Raw genomic sequence first — 21,245 nt, forward strand, 5'->3', positions numbered from 1 at the left:
ATCCACGGGTAGCCCCAAAAACCATCCACGGGTAGCCCCACAAACCATTGACGTTAGCCCCAAAAACCATCCACGGGTAGCCCCACAAACCATTGACGTTAGCCCCAAAAACCATCCACGGGTAGCCCCACAAACCATTGACGTTAGCCCCAAAAACCATCCACGGGTAGCCCCACGAACCATTCACACGAGGTTAGGTTAGGCCTGTTAGGTTAGGTTCCATTAGCATCCACTTCACCCATAAATTAATCGAAAAACCATTTTCCTTTCTCGACAAAAAACCGCCCGTTTCTCGAAGAAAAAAAACTCGCGTTTCTCGAAAAAAATCGCGCGTTTGGAAACCCTGATTCCACTAGCGAGATCGCGTGACTTCTGACGCTAGAGCCATCTGCAGGTACATCTTGGAAACAACGGCATGATGTTGTCGATTTTCACAAAATGCGCAATATTATTACATGAAAAGTGATTATTTATTGTTCTGCTGCATTGTAGGATGAAGTTTTAGGAAGAATATATATCGACGGAGGTTATAAACCTTGGAGAAACTCATTTCCGTAAGTAGTTTCTTGTGTAAAATTGAAGAAATGTGTCTCCGATGCATGAAACTGTTACCGAATTTTTCAAACAAGCCAGTTCAATGCAGTACATGTAAATTCAAAACATGTAACGATATTTAAGGAATTAAGATCCAAAAGATGCTATGATGGTAAGTTAATCTCTTAATTTTTTATTATGTTAACCTAACGTAATGTGAAGTTAATCTCTTGATTTTTACTATGTTAACCTAACGTAACGTAACCTGCCGAACTGTGCATGTTTCGTGACTTGAAAGTATAATTTCAAAAACACAATAATTCGTGGAACATAGCAATTTTCTTGCATAATGTAGTTGGAAACAATGATATTCTAAAACAAAATCCGCAATATCATTTGCAAAGCAAGCAATATCGCACCGTTACGTGTGTTCGGTAGCACTTAGAAAAATGCATTATTTTAGTAGAAAAAGTGTTTGTTTTCGTGTAAAAAGCATAGTGGCACCTTGAACTATGTTCCACAATACACAATTGCTAAGTACGAACCAAGCGAAACACAAAATATCAGATTTTAATGTCTCTCCGATATACGGAACTGGTACTGAATTATGTAATTGTAATTAAACAGTAGGAACTAGGGGCCCTTCTACATCTCCAATTGTGTTAAGGACTGCACAAGTCACACAGGAGGAAAAAGTGTGACATTAAGATTAGGTTGCTTACATAACTGACTGTGCTCACAAATCATGACTATGGAAAATGCTGTACACACACACAGGAATCTATATTCTTTCTCACATTTCTGTGAAAAACCTTAAAAGCAAGAAAATTCAGGATTGAAATGTTTGTAATTGGTCCCCTCATTTTTAAGATATTATTATTTTTATGCAAGTTTTTAAAGTACAAAAAAATTACATATTTGTAGCTATAATGTAACGATTTCCTTAACAGGTGATATGAAATTTCTAATTATACTGACCTCCACGACGAAGTGGTCATCATAACGCACTACGAAGCCAGAACAATTGATGTATCATTGAGTTTTTGTTCCATTCGATAAAAAAAAAAAAAAATCGCAAAATTACAGCCTTCCGTGACTTAGAGCAGAGCACGCTCATTTCCAGGATCTCAAGCATTTTACCCCATTCTCTTCTAACTTGCGAAAATATAACGTAGATTATAAATGAATGAATACTAACTACAAATGACATTGGCAGGTAGCATGCATAACTTCATCTCAACCGGTTTCAATGCATTGCATTTACTTACTCTATATGTTGAATGTTTTTTCCTTACTTGAAAATGACAGAAAACCTCACACTTTACATTGAAAGATAGTACTGACTTTCAGAGAAAAATATACTTACAGACACTCTTAGAAAAGTTCACAAATGTAAATAAATTCGAGTACGGTGAAACAACCGAACAGCCAAAACCTCTAGTCAGTTACCGGATACGGATTCGTATACCAAAATAGTCAAATCAAAAATTATTTCCGAAAATACATATTATGATTAATATTTCCAAATAAAATGATTTTTTAACAGAAAAAATCCATTATTTATACCAAGTTACAAATAAAAATAAAACGTAATAAAAGCAAGATGAAACATAAAACGTTATGTATACAGAAGTTGACTTGGAGTCTATCTGACCAAAGAGACTGACTGACTGGAATAATCCTAAATAATGCTCATTGTATACTGGCGTTGAGATTTACAACAACATTTTGTTTATTAATATGTTATTTTATACAATTTAATCGCAACGTTGAATGCCGTATGCGATGATGATAAGTATCTCCTTTACGAGAAGAATTTCAAAAACTATCACTGTCACTGTCCGTGAACGATGTTGTGTTGTTTGTTTGTGCAGTAGTTCTTAAGTCAAATAAGAAGTATTAAAATATTTCGTCAGATATTTCGCAGGAGAATGCGTAATTATTTTGTTTGGTGATCTATAAGTGTGACATCGGTAGAAAAATCATGCTCTGACAATGTCCGACGAAAAGTCACCAAAACATGAAATACAAGAGGCACCAGAATCCCCATCCTTACCCGAGGCTGGAGATACTGCTTCGTGTGAACAAACAGGACAGTTGAAAAGTGGAAAACAGAAAAGTAAGCTGACAATTTATACAAGGCATTTATTTCATGTGTATGGTTTTTGCCTTTTGCGTGATGAAAATGTGAATGGAGGAGGTACTACCATTAAAAATAATTCCAAAATTCAGCTACGAAGAGAAAAAAATATTTTAAGTTACAATTGTATAATACATCCAGAATGTCTTATTTTCACTGCCAGAAAAGTTACTGAAATTATTAATAGTTTCATTAACACAATCAACAAACATTTCCATAGTGGGTTCATGTATAGAGTATTAGAAATAGACAAAAATATATTTACATTTTTCTTATTTTCTTTAATCAAGGTGTTCAAATATTTTACAGGGTCGTTTACCAGAAAAAGCCTGGTACTACTTTACTATACCCGAGACACCTGGGAATCATTTCTTTCGCACTTTTTTACATTGCTAACGTACTATTCTGCATTCCGGAACACTTATTTAGGTGAAATAATTGAATTTGTTAGGAAAGAAATGTATATTTCTTACATTTACGAGTACTTACTGTTCTTGTTTATTTCCAACATGGCGATAGCTTACCGTTGATCGTTCCTTGAGCCAGAAAAACCATTGACGTTAGCCCAAAAATTCACGATAGCCCCACAAACCATCACGGGGACGAGGTATGCCTTCTAGGTTAGGTTAGGCCTGTTAGGTTTGGTTCCATTAGCACTCCTTTCGTTCAATTTAGCATATACGGACAATACGAGAGCGTATTGTGCTCTCATGCAGGAAGCAAATGGCGGCAGCAGCAATAGCGCGTCGGAAATAGATTTTCGTACAAAACCACATGCATTCGCATTAAAATGAATCAAAATTACATTCCCGAACATCAACAACGCTACAGAAAATGATTTGCGTAAGTACTTTCTCCTGTAAATTTGAAGGAAATCTGTCTCAGGTATAGTAAAGTGTTACCAAAAGCCTTTCTATAGAAAAATTATAGGTAACAGTTCGTTATATCGGAGACACATTAAAATCGGATATTTTGTGTTTCACATGGTTCGTACTTACCAATTGTGTATTGCGGAACATAGTTCAAGGTGCCATTATGCTTTTTACATGAAAACAAACACAATTTTTCACATACAGACTGATTTTTATGATTCCTGTCTTCTCTTCTGTAACACACAATATGGCAGGCATATTTTGACTCATGTTGTAGGTATGCAGTGTTTCCAACCTTTTTCACCGAAAAATACCTACTATCGTGTTCGTCACATGTCACATATAAAAATTTTACATTATGCACGGGTAGCAGATGGATAGCCCCATGAACCATTCACGGATAGCCCCATGAACCATTATGCACGTTAGCTGACTGATAGCCCCATGAACCATTTCCGATAAGGTTAGGTTTGGTTGGGTTAGGCAAGCATAGTGAGAAAAAAAAAGGTTGGAAACACTGACAGGGGTTTACATCATCAAAGGTACGCAGCATGCAGTCCACGTAGCAAAAGCAATGGCAATTGTGCGTCTGTGAGATATTTATCTTGAAAAATACATGATTTCCCAGTCAAATATATTCCAAGATGAAAGAAAATACCTCGACGAACATTGGAAAGCTTGGAGAAACTCATTTCCGTAAGTAGTTTCTTCTGTAAAAATGAAGAAATGTGTCTCCGATATAACAAACTGTTACCAAAATATATATAAACACAGGCAATTTTCAGCATTTAGAAAAAAAGATTCAAATAAAAAAATGTAATTTAAATTTATTCATGATTTTTGTCCACCCTGGTAGCCTACCCATGGATGAAAGCACAGACACCATTGGAAAAATCCACAACTAAGATCATCCAGCCTGGGGTCTCCCACATGGCAACCAGGCACCCTGCCTACTGGCCTACCCCTGCTGGAAATTCCTACTGTTTTCAGTAGACAAATTCTACTGTGTATTGTGAAATGTACTGAAATCCTATTGTTGATCTACTGTACTGAAAAAAACAATGTGAATAACAATGCATAATACTTGCTACAATATAGAAAATCATTTATTGACTCCAAGATTAGACAAATTAATTCTTGTTACCATATTTTCAGTGATTTTGAAGTGCATTGGAAAAACAGTACATGAATTGAATTTCTACTGTTTTTCTAATGAATATTACCGAAGTCAGATATATCGTAATGAATAAGTTACTACAACTTTCTCTGAAGAAATAACTCAACCTTATAGCAGGTAGTAGTTTGAATACTTTATTATATCAGGTAGAAATTTTTAGCAAAAAATGCAGCCTCGACCAGGACTCGAACCCGGGTCTCTGGCATACCGTGCCATTGCTCTAACCACTGACCTACTGAACTGGCCTGGACTCGCCTGATCTTTCGCTGTTGCTGTTTTATCTCCGTGGAATCTAGCCTGCATTTTTCGCTGAAAATTTCTACGTAGTACATCTCCTGTGTGTGCCTAATCTTCAATTATCATATCAGTTGAATTTTTTCATCATGGAATTTACATGGTTATAATTACCTAGTCTTACCATAAATACTGTCACAAAGTTTTAAGTAAATTGACACAAAATGCTGAGAGATATTGTAATATCCTAATAACATTACTGAAATGGATGCATGACAAATCAAAATCACAAATCAATATTCATAATAGCCGCCCTTAGCACGCACACATTCCGTAAGTCTTTGTAGCCACGCATCAATTGAATTACGCAACACATCGACTGGAAAATGAGAACTGCCTTCAGAAGAGACCGACCGCTTTAAACTTTCAATATTGGGATGTCTCTTCTTACAAGCCATCTCCTGAAGCTTGGACCACAATTTGTAGTCCAAAGGGTATAGGTCCGGACTTGGAGAAGGCCAATCTGAAGTGGAAATGAAGTCCTTCAACATTTGCTATGAGGGCATGCTCCATTTCTGTGAAAAAGGGGTAAAAACATCATCCAAAGTGTACACTTCACAACATCTTATTTGACCGGTCTGAAAAATTTCAAAGTCCGGAATTCGTAAATTTGGCAGCATAGCGCTTCAGAGCCAACTAAGAGTAGCCAACTTTGCAACATTTCTTCTTCCTGAATGAAAACGCTCGTGATTTTTTTTTCATTCTTTCACATTCCATAAAGTAAAGATACCCTAAATCTCCTGGAGTAGTTGGTTAGATGACAGCACTTTCGCTTTTTTACTGTTTTCGTCAAGATCGAAACATCATAGGTTCAAATCCCACCCTTTCCTGATTATTTTTTCCTTTTTATTTACCAAGTAACGTAATATAATATTATATGATATTACTGTAAATATTTATGGGATGCATGCTCAGTAGCGGCGATTGGGTTTCAAAACTGAGGGGGAAAGTTGGGGGGAGGGCAAGGACAGTTTCTTTCTCTTGGTAGATAATGTTTAGCATAGTGCTGGGTCATCTGCCCCTCCACACTCCCTAATCGTCGCCACTGTGCATGCCTCAAGTAATGCTTCTGCTAATGTTCTTAATCTTTCAGTGATTGGCAGGATTTTAGGAAATTCTTTTCCTTTCATTCAGCTGTTATAAGTTAACACATATTAAGAACTTACATGTCAACTTTCTCCATCCGGAAATGCTGGACATAAATCGCATAAATATCAACGGATATCCAAGAAACGTAGATAAGCATTCTCGTCCAAAGCCGTTTACTTCCCGAACAAGATTTTGCAAATAAGTAGGTTTGAACCCATGACCTTCCATTCCATAAGCAAACGATCCCCCTACACCACACGGTTCACGTTATTTTATGCATTCGGTTTGGATCCCACTTTAAACTGTAGGTCCAGTCCCGATTAGCCTTACTATGCATAAAGTTGACTTAAAACACCAAATCAACCAATTCATCTCCTTTCAGAGTGGGCATTCATTCTATGATACTGTAGTCGGCCAGCATCCGAAAATACAGTTCTGCTTCGCGTATACCAGAGTGTAATTGCATTTAATATTGTGACTAATTTTACTTTAAAACTACAGATTAAAGCGATAATAGTGTCCAGAAAAAGAACCTCAAAGTAGATCTTCACACAAAGTATTGTAATCCATTGCCAAACATTTCAGTTAAGAATAATATTATGCTTTTCCATTGAACGTATTTTCGATTCATGGTGAATTTGCTAAAAGGACCATGTCAAGAAATCTAAATATGTAAGTTTTACTAGTAAATGCATTTAAAATGCACGTAACAACATGTGAGGAGAAAAATAAACCTCAAAAATAGGTAAAAATGCAACAAAGACGGTTAAAAATACTGACAAATGAACTAAAAGTCAAAAAAGGCCGAAAAATGCAAAAAAAAAAAAATATGTAAAATAGAAAGTGTTTTCCGGCTCTAACTGAAGGGAAACGGACATGATATCAGGTTTAGCATTGTTGTTAACATAACCCCACAGCTCTACAGCACCTTGGCGGGCCTTGGCTTACCTACCGACTGCTGGTCTCCCTCCCACACTGTTCCGCCGTCACCTGTTATAGCGTGGAGGTCTCAGACCAGTGTTGGGGTGACGGGTGATCAGCCCGACGAACCCCCAGCCGTTGTTGTAGGTCTTCTCGACCGGGTTACGCTCACTCACTCGGAGCTTCCCAATTTCCTCACGATGGTGGGTTGCCACCGGCCCTATACGTAGGCCGAATAAATTCCGACCAGAGCCGGATTCGAACGTACGCCGTCCCGCAGCGAAAGCATTGTTGTTAAGGGTCAGAAAAAAAAGTTGATTTTTCATCAACTTCCGGACCCTAATTAGTAATTATGACCATTGAAAAAGTTGGAGGTAGCTTACTTAAAATTTTCTGGCTGAGGGATCGTATCGTCCAGAGGCGAAGATATAGTACAAGCAATGCAAGCACTGCTTGCATTATTCGAATATCATTTAATGTACTTAATGTTTCAGCCTTATTTCGTTTCCATCGCATTCGATTTCGCGAAAAATTACGGCCGCAAACTCCCTCAGCAGCTCTGTAGCAAGCACCAGCCTCAATGCTTGCGGCTGCTCTGCGGAAAAATAACGCACCCGAAGGAGTCACATGGCGAAGCGTGAAATTCGAGTGGAACCCGTCCACAACGCTTATACCAAAAGCTCTGCTTGCTGAGCTTGCGTTATTCCCGAAAATAGCCGAGCTCAACCGAAAGCAGAAGGATATATTGCCACAAAAAACTATGAGTAAAGAATATTTGTCTTCATGAACACGTAAACAAGATCGCGAATATAAAAATAATTCTTAGTCATAAAATAACTAAAATAAGTTTTTATCATTGTTCAAAATTCCATATACCTAGGTATATATCATTTTATATTACAATTTATTTTAGATTTCGCGAATTGTAAAACACGTAAAAAAATGGATATTGGGAGTTCGGGCGAGATGGTAAAGGCCGGGGGTTTGTGTTTCCAGGAAGTGAAATGTCTGCACCCCCGTGAAGAGTTTCCCCAGGGAGAGAGGGAAGATTCGACGGACCTTGGTCTGCACCCTGTGTCCAGCTCGGTCCAGCTCAAATTACGTCAAAAGTGTTGACCGCACCAGTGTTTGCAACTGCCAAATTATTTACACAGTAATTCAAGTGAGCTGTTTCACAAATTTTACAACCACATTCAATAAGTTGACTGCTTTTGAATAAAACTTGGGGTGAAAATAAAGCTATCTAAAAAGAACTCTCTACTGATATTTACACAGCACAATTAAATCGTATACATTGTACACATTATGAACACAAGAACATGTTTTAAGTTTTATTATTATGACACAGTTGGTGCTCCCAGGATTTTTTGTAGTAGTCTCCTCATTTTGTCATCTTTTCCTGCCTTTGACTTTCCTTTTCTTAGGAATACTGGGCCAAAGGGGGGCCAACCCTCCCCCGGCCCCGGCCCCGCCTCTGTATGACACTTTATTACTTAAATATTATGTATATACTCTTTCTGCTGTAATGATTCTGATTCCACCGCTTAATTTCTATCTCCGTACTGATATATCTTTCCTTCCGATGAGGGATAGAATTAAGGAAATAGGTTGGTATCACTTTCGGTCGTTTCAGAGATTTCCAAAGTGATCTTGCGTGGATGCTTTCCAGTTGTGGAAAGAGCATGGGAGTGTCTTCACGTTTTGAGAACCTTGAGGCCCTAAGATTTGTTGAATTCTTGGATAGCGGCAAATTTCCTATATATGCAAAGGAGTTTGGAATTTATTGTGGTGAGTACATCGTCTATTCATGTGTTTCTTTGGTTTGAAATGAAATTTTTAAAGTTTGTGTTTAACTTTTTATTTTAATGTTTGACTCCGAATGCCATTTTTAGGGTGCCCACAAATCCTAAATTACAATCACGCAGTGTAAATTAAATGAATGAGTTATTTTACCTAAATCCGTTTGGTCACCATTTGTCCACATTAAAAAAATTATGAACAAATAAAAGTACTAATAAATAAATAAGAAAATACGTACCCCTTTAGTCGTATGCGGAAAGTTCGCATATGTAAGACGTTTACTACCATACGAATAATGTTACCTGGAATTTCGAAAGTAAATGTGACGTTTGAGGATCATATGGTTTATTTTTAGAACCGTCACTTTATTATGATATTTTGACAAATCCAGCGACCGGGCCAATGAGGCTATAAACCTTTAATCCTCCTCTTGGCGTGCCATTGTACTACATGTTTTGTTGTACTGAAACATTGCTTGCCTCCTTCGTAAGACTACGCTTCGCTACTGGTATCGTCCCATATCTCCATAATAAAGAAAAACATCAAGTTCATATTTCGAAAATGACTTGGAGTTTTCCACCACGAAAATATGTTTTTCATAGTTCGAAGTTCGTTAGTATTATCTTTCAAGGTTTCCATTGTTATAATTTCAAACACATTTTATATTTCATACGTTGAATATCCATTTCCTCTCTCTTTTCATACAGTCTTTGGAAAAAAGCTGAAGTTTCTTGTCAAACGGGGTCTGGTTCAAATGTTCCTACTTTAAACAAACAACAAAATACTTCGTAACTAAACGATTGCTTGTTCAAAACACGGAATTTTTACACAATTTACAAAATATGACAAAACGCCAATAGACATGTTCATCATTTTTCCCTTTCAGTGTTTCTAGATTTTATCTGAATTCGTTTCCTCATGAAAATTGCCATGAGGAAATTATAGATATGACATTATGAGTGAATTGCTTTCTTCAGACTGGTAGCAAATTTTAACATGAGCTACCTGGAGAAGAGGTAGCGTGCTTGATTCTTACGAGGAAGGTCGTAGGTTCGATTCTCCACCTACGCAGGATTTTTTTCAGGAGTATATCGTTGGGTGTAAAGTTTATCCACCGTGCTAAGAAGTTAACATTGGTCTGTGTATTTCAAGAGAAGAAAGGAAATAGTAAGAGAAAGTTGTTTCGATGATAGGAGGAAGTCACATGCCATGTGGAATGCGCAGAATCAAGTTATACATAGGGCTAAGTCTGTAATGGTGGTTTCGAATATTGCAAGGTTAGTGCCGAAAGTTTGTTATATCTGATACTCGTACTTTCTGTTCAAAGAAGACAAACATTTTAGATACAAAGCAGTGAGGTATAACGATCATTATGAGGTTTTGAATTTTTTGTTTGTCACTCACTATATAAATACTTATTAGTAGTTTCTTATCGAATCGGCTTTCTTCGCAATAACAATTTATTTATGTTAATTAGCGATTTACTATTAGTTTTAGATGCATGATAAGATGGTGGTGAGGGGATTGACAACAGTCATTACGAAGGAACGGACATAAAATTACGAATCTTAGCAATTTGAACTCATTAAACGCTCTCCTTCGTTACAGTACTGCACTACATCACTACTTAATATAACTGCATATGTTGTTTTTAGTATATCGAAATCAAATAATCAATATTTTAGATGTCAGTGAAGAACATAACTTAAATAATATTACATTTTGCTCCTGAATACATGTATGTGATTTGTGAATTAATCATGATGTGTGTGTTAACACAACATATGACCAATAACTAAAAAGAAAAGTTTTAACTTTAAATCCTGGAAATCTTCAACTTCTAAGGGGAAATATGCGCAGAATGGACGTCCCTCAAGTGTGCATCGGATTCATTTTTTAAATATTCTAATATCAATGGTATCTGTTCAGCAAACAAAAAAATGAAAGAGGAGAGGGTGGGATTTGAACCCGCGAGCTTTCACGCTTGATGAAAAATAAGGATAGCAGCGCCTAACCAACTGCTCTACGTTAACTTAATGACGTTATACCCTTAAAAACATGTTGACGTTTATGAAGACTCCCACCTTCCTGTGTTTCAAGCACATTTTAAACTCCTCACAAATTTGCTTCTTTCTGCACAAACTTGATGGCAATTTCCTCCAGGTGGAGAAAGAGTCTATTCAGTGTTTCAAACCCCCGCAAATTTCAAATCGAGCAAGCAGAATCGTAAATATCCTTCAAGGTTATTTTTCCAATTTATTATTTCTGTTTGATTGTGTATTATAATAGCGGTTTATAGTTTCTAAGTTCATGGAAAGTGTTAAATTGAAAACCTATCACCGCAGCGTTTTTCGTCTAGTGGAAGGACCTGCTCAAAGTTGGCTACTCTCACCTGGAGCTGAAGTGCAATGTTGCTAAGTTTACGATTTCGGGACTTAGAATTCTTTCAGGGCGGTCAAATAAGATGTTGCGAAGTGTACCAGCAGACAGTGCTTGAGAGACTAGTCAAGAATCTCAACAACACTCTCGTCCATGGTCAGAACTGGAGCTTCTAGCAGGATTCAGCCCCAACAACACAGCAGTGCCTGGAGGCAAATGTACCAGACTTAATTTCCACTTCGGATTGGCCTTCTGCAAGTCTGGACCTTTACCCTTTGGACTACAAATTGTGGTCCAAGCTTCAGGAGATGGCTTGTAAGAAGAGACATCCCAATATTGAAAGTTTAAAGCGGTCTCTTCTGAAGGCAGTTCTGATTTTCCAGTCGATGTGTTGCGTAATTCAATTGATGCGTGGCCACAAAGACTTACGGAATGTATGCGTGCTAAGGGCGGCCATTATGAATATTGATTTGTGATTTTGATTTGTCATGCATCCATTTCAGTAATGTTATTAGGATATTACAATATCTCTCAGCATTTTGTGTCAATTTACTTAAAACTTTGTGACAGTATTTATGGTAAGACTAGGTATATCTGTGTAGTGCAATTGCAGAAAAGAGCCATCTTTTGATCAACATAACCTTCAATTAGACTAGGCGATTTTACTTGCTACTCGCTGCTATAAAACTCACTCAATGTAACAATTTTGGCTAGTTAACTCGTCGCTCACTTTGCTCCAGCGAGTGAAGTTGAAGACTGGGCTACTTTTCTCGCTACTCGTTTGATAGTTTACCGTCTGGCTAGTAAACTCGCTGTGTGTAATATATCGCGCTAGTAAAATCGCTCTGTGTGTAGTTGTGGCCGAAATGTCTGAAGAAGTAATATGTGCGGGAATTGTTGTTGTTGCTCTCTTGTTACGCCTGGAGGTTTAAAAAAAAGGAAAACTAGAAAAGTGTGGGTCAAGCAGTGGATAGCAAGATGGGAAAAACATGGTGCATCTAATACTTTGTTGAAGGAGTTGAGGGACGAAGATCCTTTGGCCTATAGAAATATTTTGAGAATGGATGGGGCTTTTTCTGTTCTTTTCCATTTTACGTAGACATCTTTTAAATTTTTAATTTTGGCCTACAGCTGCTTTTCGTTCATGCCTTGGAGTAAGTTCTCGCTTTCAAGCTGTTCGTACATTTTTTTTGAAAACTTCGTCTTTTAATTTTGCATTACAATAGCCTCTGTGTTTGTGTTTGATGTTCCATAACATAGGATATTGGTCATAAATTTTTAAAAATTCAACAATATTGTTGCCGTTCACTTCATTTTACTAAACTATTAAAAACACCTGTAACACTAGGTAAAATCTCTCTCGAAACCTCTAGAGCGGGTAGCGAGTTTTTACTAGCTTTGTGTAATTGACACTTGCTGCGTTAGTTGACACACATTCACTCGCGGACAAGTTTACTCGCCGGCGAGTAGCTAGTAAACTCGCCAAATGTAATTGAGCCTATAGTTAACAGTGTTTGCTTGTTTTGGTTTTTCAAGCATTGAGGGTCAGGTCTTCGATTAAACTAATTTTATGCTGTTTTTGTGTGAATATATGAAGAACAATATGACAATTTATGTATAAAACAGTATGTTTTCAATTTTCTACAAGTGCATTAACCACAATGAAGCTACACACTTAAAAACGTGTTCAGTACACTTGATTTTTTTTTGTTGTGTGAACACATTCTTAAGTAGCAAGTTGCACATGCTTTATCATACATTTATTTGAGTTGTTTATAGGATTTTTCCATTGCATTTTCAGTTGTATTGATAAGAAATTTTTCATTACTGATAATAGTACCGTTTTCATACATCAATGTGCTGAATACAATAAAAGATGTTGGTTGTACAATTATGTTACTGAAAACATAAAAGAGTACAGTTCAGCTACTTAAGATAGGAGAAACAGTTGGACTACCAAAAACATTAGAAAACATTAGCAGTACAGTTCACCTGCTGAAAACAGTAGATGTTTCAAAACACCCGTTGATCTACTGAAAACAGTAGATAGAAATGAATTTCCTCATATTAAAAAAAAAATCTCCTTTCTTTTGTAGTTGAAATCCTCCTGAAACCTACTGGAGATGCACCCATTATCAAGAAGAAAAGATGGTTTGTAGAGCCAGAGAAAGAAGTTGGTTGGATCATTCAATTTATGAAGAAGAATCTTCTGAAGATGGATCCAAGTGAAAATTTGGTATATAAACTTATCATAAGTTGCTTCTTATAATATCTTCTAAGGTTTGATTGATTATTATGGGCACTTCAGCCTTTCATGTTATATATATGGGGATAAACCCCTTAACTACCATATTTACGCTTGTATAATACACACCCTGGTTTTTGTTGGAGAAAAGTGACAAACAATTATATCTCATGTAGGTATAATGGCCAGTACAATTCAGGCTCAAGAAATGACTTTCTTAGTTGTAGGTCGTAAAGCTGTTTCTATGCTGATCAAGAACAAATGACATCATACCTATTCAATAAGTCACCTGGGTAAGAATTTACAATACTGGACCCCTCCCCGATTTTTGTAATATTTTGCATACTCACTAATTGAGGCCTAATCATGAATTTGAAATTAAAATTTGGGGGTCACTTATAGAAATTGCAAAATAAGGTAAATTGAGTGATGAAATTTTGCCGTTACAGTGCTACAAAACTAACATTTTTGATCGGTCTATGATCGCAATTGGCCCACAAACCATTCTCAGTAAGGTTAGGTTAGGCAAACATAGTTAAAATTTGGCATCGTAGAACCATGCACGGGTAGCCCCACAAACCATTCACGGATAGCCCCAAACCATTCACGGTAAGGTTAGGTTAGGGGAAGCATAGTTCAAATTTGGGGTCATAGTAATATCAGGAATATATAAATTTTGTTTTAAAACATAAAATATTGCAATAATCATTGTTTTCGTGGAGAAATCCAGGGTTTCTGTTCCAATCGCGGACCACTCAATTTCGCTTATTTTGCAATTTCTATACGTGACTCCCAAATTCTAACTTCAAATTCATGATTAGGAGGCCTCAATTAGTGAGTATGCGAAATATTACAAAATTCGGGGAGGGGTCCGGTATTGTAAATTTGCTCCGTCACCTGTTTCTATGTGGACCAAGAGGAGAACAACATGTTGTGTATGCAATGGGTCACAAATCCACGCCACCTCCCCTCTCTCCCTTCACTGTGTTTAGCATCCCAAAGCTTTCACTTCTGTAACCATCTTGTTTATTCAGTAGTAGAAGAATTACGCTATGGATTTGAAGCATTCAGGAAGTTATTTTCTATTATTTCTCGCCCAACAAATACTGCTGATGTGTGACGGGAGGTGCATGCTCGAATTCCAACAAAACAGTGCTGCTTTTCTTGGTTTTGCAAAACACACTGTTACAAAGTGAAAAATCATATGAAATGGTCCTTAAAACTTTCATGTGTGTTTATTTTTAAATTATAGTTAATTAATTAATTATTTGCTTAAGAAACCCAACCTGGAAATTGTATTTGCGCCTCTTGATATACACATGTTATACACAGTGACATAGTGAAAACATGTGTGGTTTCATGTGGGCTGTCGAAATTATTCCGTGCATAATATGCACCACAGTTTTTGGGGGCAAAAATTTTGGTAAAAAAGTGTGCATTATGCATAAGTAAATACGGTAAAACAAAATTGAGCGCCGGCTCCTAAAAAATAAAATGTGTCTTAAAACTTCCTTACTCAATTTTTTAAAATAAATTCAGCCATTCACTACTAAACAAGAGAAAAAAACTTGACTGTCTGCGAGGACCAAAATATCCTTACCTAGGTTAAAAGCTGAGACTGTAAAGGGGCGTTCAGCCCTACAGACTATTACACTGGCCGTATGTCCAGATAGCAGAGCCTCATTGACTGGCAACACAATTACTGGGGTGTACTATGTGGAAGTGAAGTCGACTTTTTTGTTCCTTTCCAGGTCACCCCTTACACTCCAATAATATCTAAGGGTATGACCAAGCCACAAAACCTTGTTAAGTATGTAGACTATAGTTGAGTCCAAAGTGTGTGTAAATGAAACTGCACATGCACTTTTCAGCTCCTGAACTATATCAGGAAAAGTGCAGAAGTGTATTTTGAAAGCTTTTACCTGTCTGTTTCAAAGATCTTAATTTCTTTTAGTGTCTGATTTTTTTTTATTATTCTTGTGTAATGTCATATAATACTAGCACTCTACATGAATGGCTTATTGCAGAAAGGGACCAGAGTCACATTTTTGAGGTATCGGAGTTAATGGTATTTTTGATTTTCCTAGTTATAGACACATCTTTTAGTGAAGAAAGGACGTCAGTTACACGAGGCTATAGCCAAAAAAATGCACAGTGAAAAGTGTACTTTAATGCAGAAAGGTATCTGAGTTACTGACTCGGGTCCTTTTCTGCAATAAACTTAGCCGTATTTATATGTTGTACGAACTGTGTACGCTAATCTGTAATGCAGCTCGGGGCGGTAAAAATACTGTCAAACTTATTGACACCAGTAACATTATTGGTTTCGCAACGTGGTGATCTCATGTCTACAAAAAAAAAAATGTGTTATCTGTGAAAACTACCATGTGTTCCTACAAGAATAGGCAGTATTTTCAGATTTCCAAGTATCATTACTTTGAATACTGTGTTGAACATAAGGGTACTGTCAAGGTTTCCGAATTCATCTAAGCTTTGACGTCTTACACCTTCTATCTGTCCAAAGGTGCAAGAATTGTAATTCCTATGCCACGTACGTTCCCAGTTACACGTATGACGATCAAGCTTACTAAATTGAAGGACATACGAACTGCCTTGTCGTATGTGCCAGACGACGTCAAAGGATTTTATGGAGATATTCTTCAGTGGCCCACTACACACGGCAATGAAACAGACTCAGATGTAGAATAGCACATGCATGTATGAGCTTGTACATTTCCTCTTTTATTGCAGAAAGGTACCGAAGTCACAACCTTTGCATCTCCACTGTCTCTAGCAGCATACTGCGGGGGGCCGCATTGAGGGTTGGAAAATTAACTATTCTTTATGCTGAATATTTGAGCCATTTCTTTCTTACACTATAAATATTATACAATTTTTCTTGTTTTCCTCAGAATTGTGCAAAAGTGACTCAGGTCCCTTTCTGCAATAAGCCATTCACATGTAATCACACACAAAATTTCATGTGGTTAAAAAATAAAATTATTACATTGATTATTTTGATAAAGGTATATTTGATTTTGAATTGGTGTTTCAAGTCCATTTTGGGGCCTCCCAAGTGGCAGCGTTGTCTCCTTGTAATCAAGGGGTCCCGGGTTCGATACCCGGTGGAGGGACATAGTGGTTCAGATCTCACTTTAAACTGTAGGTCCAGTCCCAATTAGCCTTACTGTGCATAAAGTGGACTTAAAACACTAATTCAATCAATCAGTCAAGTCTATTTTATGCACAGATAGCCTAATCGGGACTGTGCCTACAGTTTAAAGTGGGATCCGAACCACTGTGCAATGTGCGTTCACCAGGTACCGAACCTGGGATCCCTTGATTACAAGGTGATGACATTACCACTGTGTCATCAGGGAGGCCCAATATTTGTAGTATATTGATTGGTTTTCTGTTGGGAGGGAAAAAGAAATGCTAATTTTTTATTTTCATTTCATGAGCAAGTGCATATGAAATTACTGATTATTTTTTTTATATATTCTTCACATTCTTAAAATGTGAAATATGCCATTTCATTTTGAGGAAGGGTAAGAAATTTAGACAAACTTATATTCTCAGGGTGGATATGTAATTACATCTCATTTTATGCCAAAATAGGTTCCTTGTCCATTGTGATGTGTTTCTGTAAAAATACTCTGCATCAGGTCACAATTTTGTTAATTTACTTTCAGTTCCTTTACGTGAATCAAGCATTTGCACCCACACCAGATCAGCTTGTAAAGAATCTCCAGGAGTGTTACGGCACAGATGGAAAGCTTGTTCTTCATTACTGCAAAGGTCAGGCGTGGGGCTGAAAGTGCTTTGGATTCTGTACAAGACTGCGGCTTGTGATGGTGGGCGTGGTTCCCCTTGTGATGTCTGTGAAAGTTGTTGGCAGAGGCTCAATTGCTTTCTCTCCTCCAAAGACTTACAGAAATTGTTGTTTATAACCATGTGTGTGTAATTAATGTTCATTTAAACTTTGTTGTAAGAAATGCTGTTCAAAGAATAAAAATATTTGTTTCGTATAACTGTGTTTTAATCAAAAACACTAAAAAGAAATTAACTGCCTATTTTAAATTGGTATTATTTCAGTGATAGGATCAATCAACCAATATTGATTTAAAACAGAAATTACACCTTATGCCAACATTATTGAGGATATGGTCACCAACATCGTATGTGTTTATTTATTGAGAAAATTTCAGATAGAGCACAAATGACTCCTCTGGACTGGCTTGCATTACTTCTTTTTTATTAGCTTTTAATTATTAATATCTTTCCATATGACTAAAATACAGGGTGCAGTACGAGCAGTATACAATATGTACTGTACATTTGAAATAATAATGAAACATGTACTTACTGTTTACAATAGATATTGAAACTGGTCACCATTAACCTGAAGGCACATTTGCATACGGGATAACAAGTTTCGCATGACATTGCAGTTCCGTATGTAGATTTTATATACTAATCGGAACGGGGCTAGTTTTTTGTGCCACACACTGTATATATACACACACCACAAAAGTCAAAGTTCTTAATTTTTTAAATGCTTTATAACACATCAATATTAGAATGAATGAGTTTTAAACAGTATGCATAAAATGAAGTTACTATACTGGGATTGTCAGATATTTCTATACACAGACTAGGAGTTACTTCCCCAATTGAGTCATTATTGTCCTTGTGAATCTAAAATCAAAATGCAGGTGCACTGTTCTTTAAATACATTAAATTCGAACACAATAAACTGCCATTTTTGCATTGCGTCATATGATTGGTCAAAATAACCGACGTAATAATTTAATTTTTTTAGCCACATGAAATTTTGTGTGATTACATGCAGAGTGCTAGTATTATGTGACATTACACAAGAAGAAGAATAAAATTATATGCAGAAGTTTGTTTAAAAATCAGACCCTGAAAGAAGTTAAGATCATGAAGACAGACCTTTAACAGAATGGATTGATTTGATAAAGGTAATATTTGTGTACTTGAATTGGTGTTTCAAGCCCATTTTACGCACAGGTAGTTTAATCAGGGCTGTACGTACAGTTTAAAGTGGGATCCGAACCACTGCAATGTGCCTCCACCAGGTACTGACCCAGGACCCCTTGATTACAAGGTGATGATGTTACCACTATCACACTTCTGCACTTTCTCCTGATATAGTTCAGTGCAAACTCAGCCACAGTCATCTGCATGTTCATGAGATCCTGTTTTTATAACTTCTAACATTGTTTTAACCTTAACATCCCAGCCTGAAGAAGGATTGAGGCAGTGGCGTATTCTCCATTGTTGCTGGTAAGCCAACTTTTTTTTTTGTATATAGCACACTTTTTAATTCAAGGGGAATGTGACTTATCAGAAAATTCAATAAACAAAAACATTGCATCATTAAAGATTGTTTTAAGGGGAGTAAACTTTTGTTCTAATTAAAGAGTCTCCACTGTACATAAAAATTGCCAGAAAATTTGAAGTTGTCGGACATCTGTTTTTCTTTTACTTGCATGCCTGCAGTGTTTTTTATTTATTTTATCAAGTTAGAGTGTCTACCATTTCATGAAAACAAAATTCCCTGACTTTTCCTGACCAAGTCATTAGGACAATTCTTTATTATTATTATTATTGATTTGCTTTATTTTACTTTGCTTTTTGTGCCACTTTTGGATAATTTGCGAAGATGGGGATGTGTGATGATATGGTGATATTGATGAATGGACACTCACAAACATCCATGCCCAGGCAGGGGTTCGAATCTGGGACCCCTGGCAGGCACGTATCCAGAGGGGGGCTTAGGGGGCTCGAGCCCCCCCCCAAAGTTTTAGGTTTACACCAGATAAAATGAGTTTTTTTTGTTTCTTGTGGTGTGAAATAAAATAATGTGACAATAATTTAAGGAAAGAAATAATTATGGAGACAAGACGGAGAATGTTCCGTAACCCTGTAATTGAAAATAGCACGTATTCAAGATGGGGCACAGGGGCTCGACCCTCTCCCCAGGAAATTTTTCACTTTACGTTAGATAAAATTAGGTTTTTGGCTTCTTAAATAATGTGAAAATAATGTAAGGAGAGAGATAATTATCGAGGCAAGACGGAGCATGTTTTATACCCCTGTTATTATTAATAGCACGTAGCTAAGGTGGGGATGAGGTGGCTCGAGTCCCGCCCTCAGGAAATTTTTAAATTTGCACTAGATAAAATTAATTTTTGGCGTCTTGAATAATGTGAAGATAATAAATTTATAAATCTGAGAGAAATAATTATCGAGACAAGACGGAGAGTGTTCTATAACCCTATTATTATCAATAGCACGTATCCAAGGTGGGAATCAGGAGGCTTGAGCCCCCCTTGAGGATTTGTTTTCTGTTTGCACTAGATAAAATTAGGATTTTGGCTTCTTGAATAATGTCATGATAATTTGGGAGAAATAATTATCGAGACAAGATGAAGAATGTTCTATAACACTGTTATTGTTAATAGCACGTATCCAAGGTGGGGTTGATGTGGCTCGAGCCCCCCCCCCCCCCCACAGGATTTTTTTTTATTTTACACTAGATAAAATTAGGTTTTTGGCTTTTTGAATAATGTGACGATGATTTAAGGAGATAGACAAGTATCGAGGCAAGACTGAGAATGTTCTATAACCCTGTTGTTGGTAATATTGCACGTACACTTTTCTTGCGCTTTCGGTGTTGACTCAGCGCACTTGAGGACTATGTAGAGACTTGTCAGCATTTGGAAGCTGCACAACAACAGAGCCACACGTAGGGCGATTCGTTGTAATTTCTAATCTCTGGAAGGCGGGAGAGGGTACGTTCTTGAATGAGAAAAGGAGCCAATTACTGGCGATATTAACGAATCGTTTTATCTGCGGAACGTTCTACAATATAATGAGGATATAAATACGCCGATTCAATTTTTCGATTGATCTGTACAAAGAATCGGTTAATGAGATTTCAGAGGTAAGTGTGACAATTCATACAGTCGATTGGTGATCAGATCAGTCAGCGTCCTCTGGTTGCTTTATAAGATATAGTGATTCGAAAATGAAAACATTGACGACAGCAGAACATCCGGGGCCTCAGAGTAGTGCTAGCTCGGTTCGAGGGCCGAAGAGATCAAGGCATCTCTCTCTTTCTTCTTCTTCTTCTCTCTCTCTCTCTCTCTCTCTCTCTCTCTAAAGTTAATATTTCATCAGTACCGGATATTAAAACAGAAATAAACTGCATAGATCAACTGAAAATCAAAGTTTTGAGTGATGATTTAGCTTTGCCAGAACTAAATTTCGTATATGCAGTCTGAGAATTTCATGATATAAAAAAATACTTTTGTTTAAGCCTACTGGGTTCGAAACACATTCAAACACTTAACTACCATAAAGAGACAGCCGAAAATTTTATGAATGTTGAGAAGAGAAAGCAAGAATATGTTGCATATGTAGACATTTTAGGCGGAAATTGCAGGCTCTACCAGGACCCACATCAGGGCTCTACCAACTGAGCCACCTAGTCATCCTTGACTTCAACCGATTTTTCATTAAAATGTCTACATAGTACATGTCCTGTGTATATCAAATCGTAAGGTGTTGCCTGTATAGTGAACAAGCACAGAAAATATAGGAGAGAGATGAAAACTGAGGAGCATTATCACCGGTTGAGGAGACATTTTTTTCTGTGGTCAACAAGAGCCACTACTTCAAGGTGACAATGACAGTGGCCTAATAAGGGAGATTTCACACCGTGTCGCCTGAAGATTAGGTTTGTGCGGCCTTTTGTGTCGCTAC

General features: G+C 37.1%; 2 protein-coding genes across 2 annotated transcripts in view; one reads left to right on the forward strand and one right to left on the reverse strand.

Annotated features, from left to right (window-relative positions):
* The window catches only part of Rpn5 (regulatory particle non-ATPase 5), a 54,809-nt gene extending 52,789 nt beyond the window's left edge, over positions 1 to 2,020 (reverse strand). The window contains exon 1 of the mRNA XM_083125720.1: positions 1,901 to 2,020. The gene's annotated coding sequence lies outside the window, so the exon portion shown is untranslated. The remainder of the gene's footprint in view (positions 1 to 1,900) is intronic.
* Positions 2,021 to 2,215: 195 nt separating this feature from the next.
* Atg12 (Autophagy-related 12) lies at positions 2,216 to 17,482 on the forward strand. Its single transcript, XM_083126071.1, has 3 exons — positions 2,216 to 2,653; positions 13,303 to 13,442; positions 17,144 to 17,482. The coding sequence occupies exons 1-3, from the start codon at positions 2,530 to 2,532 to the stop codon at positions 17,264 to 17,266; spliced, it is 387 nt and encodes a 128-aa protein (XP_082982197.1). The 5' UTR covers positions 2,216 to 2,529; the 3' UTR covers positions 17,267 to 17,482.
* Positions 17,483 to 21,245: the final 3,763 nt, after the last annotated feature.

Source organism: Lepisma saccharinum, chromosome 7 (genome assembly GCF_977018435.1).
Source record: "Lepisma saccharinum chromosome 7, izLepSacc3.1, whole genome shotgun sequence".
NCBI classification, from domain to species: domain Eukaryota; kingdom Metazoa; phylum Arthropoda; class Insecta; order Zygentoma; family Lepismatidae; genus Lepisma; species Lepisma saccharinum.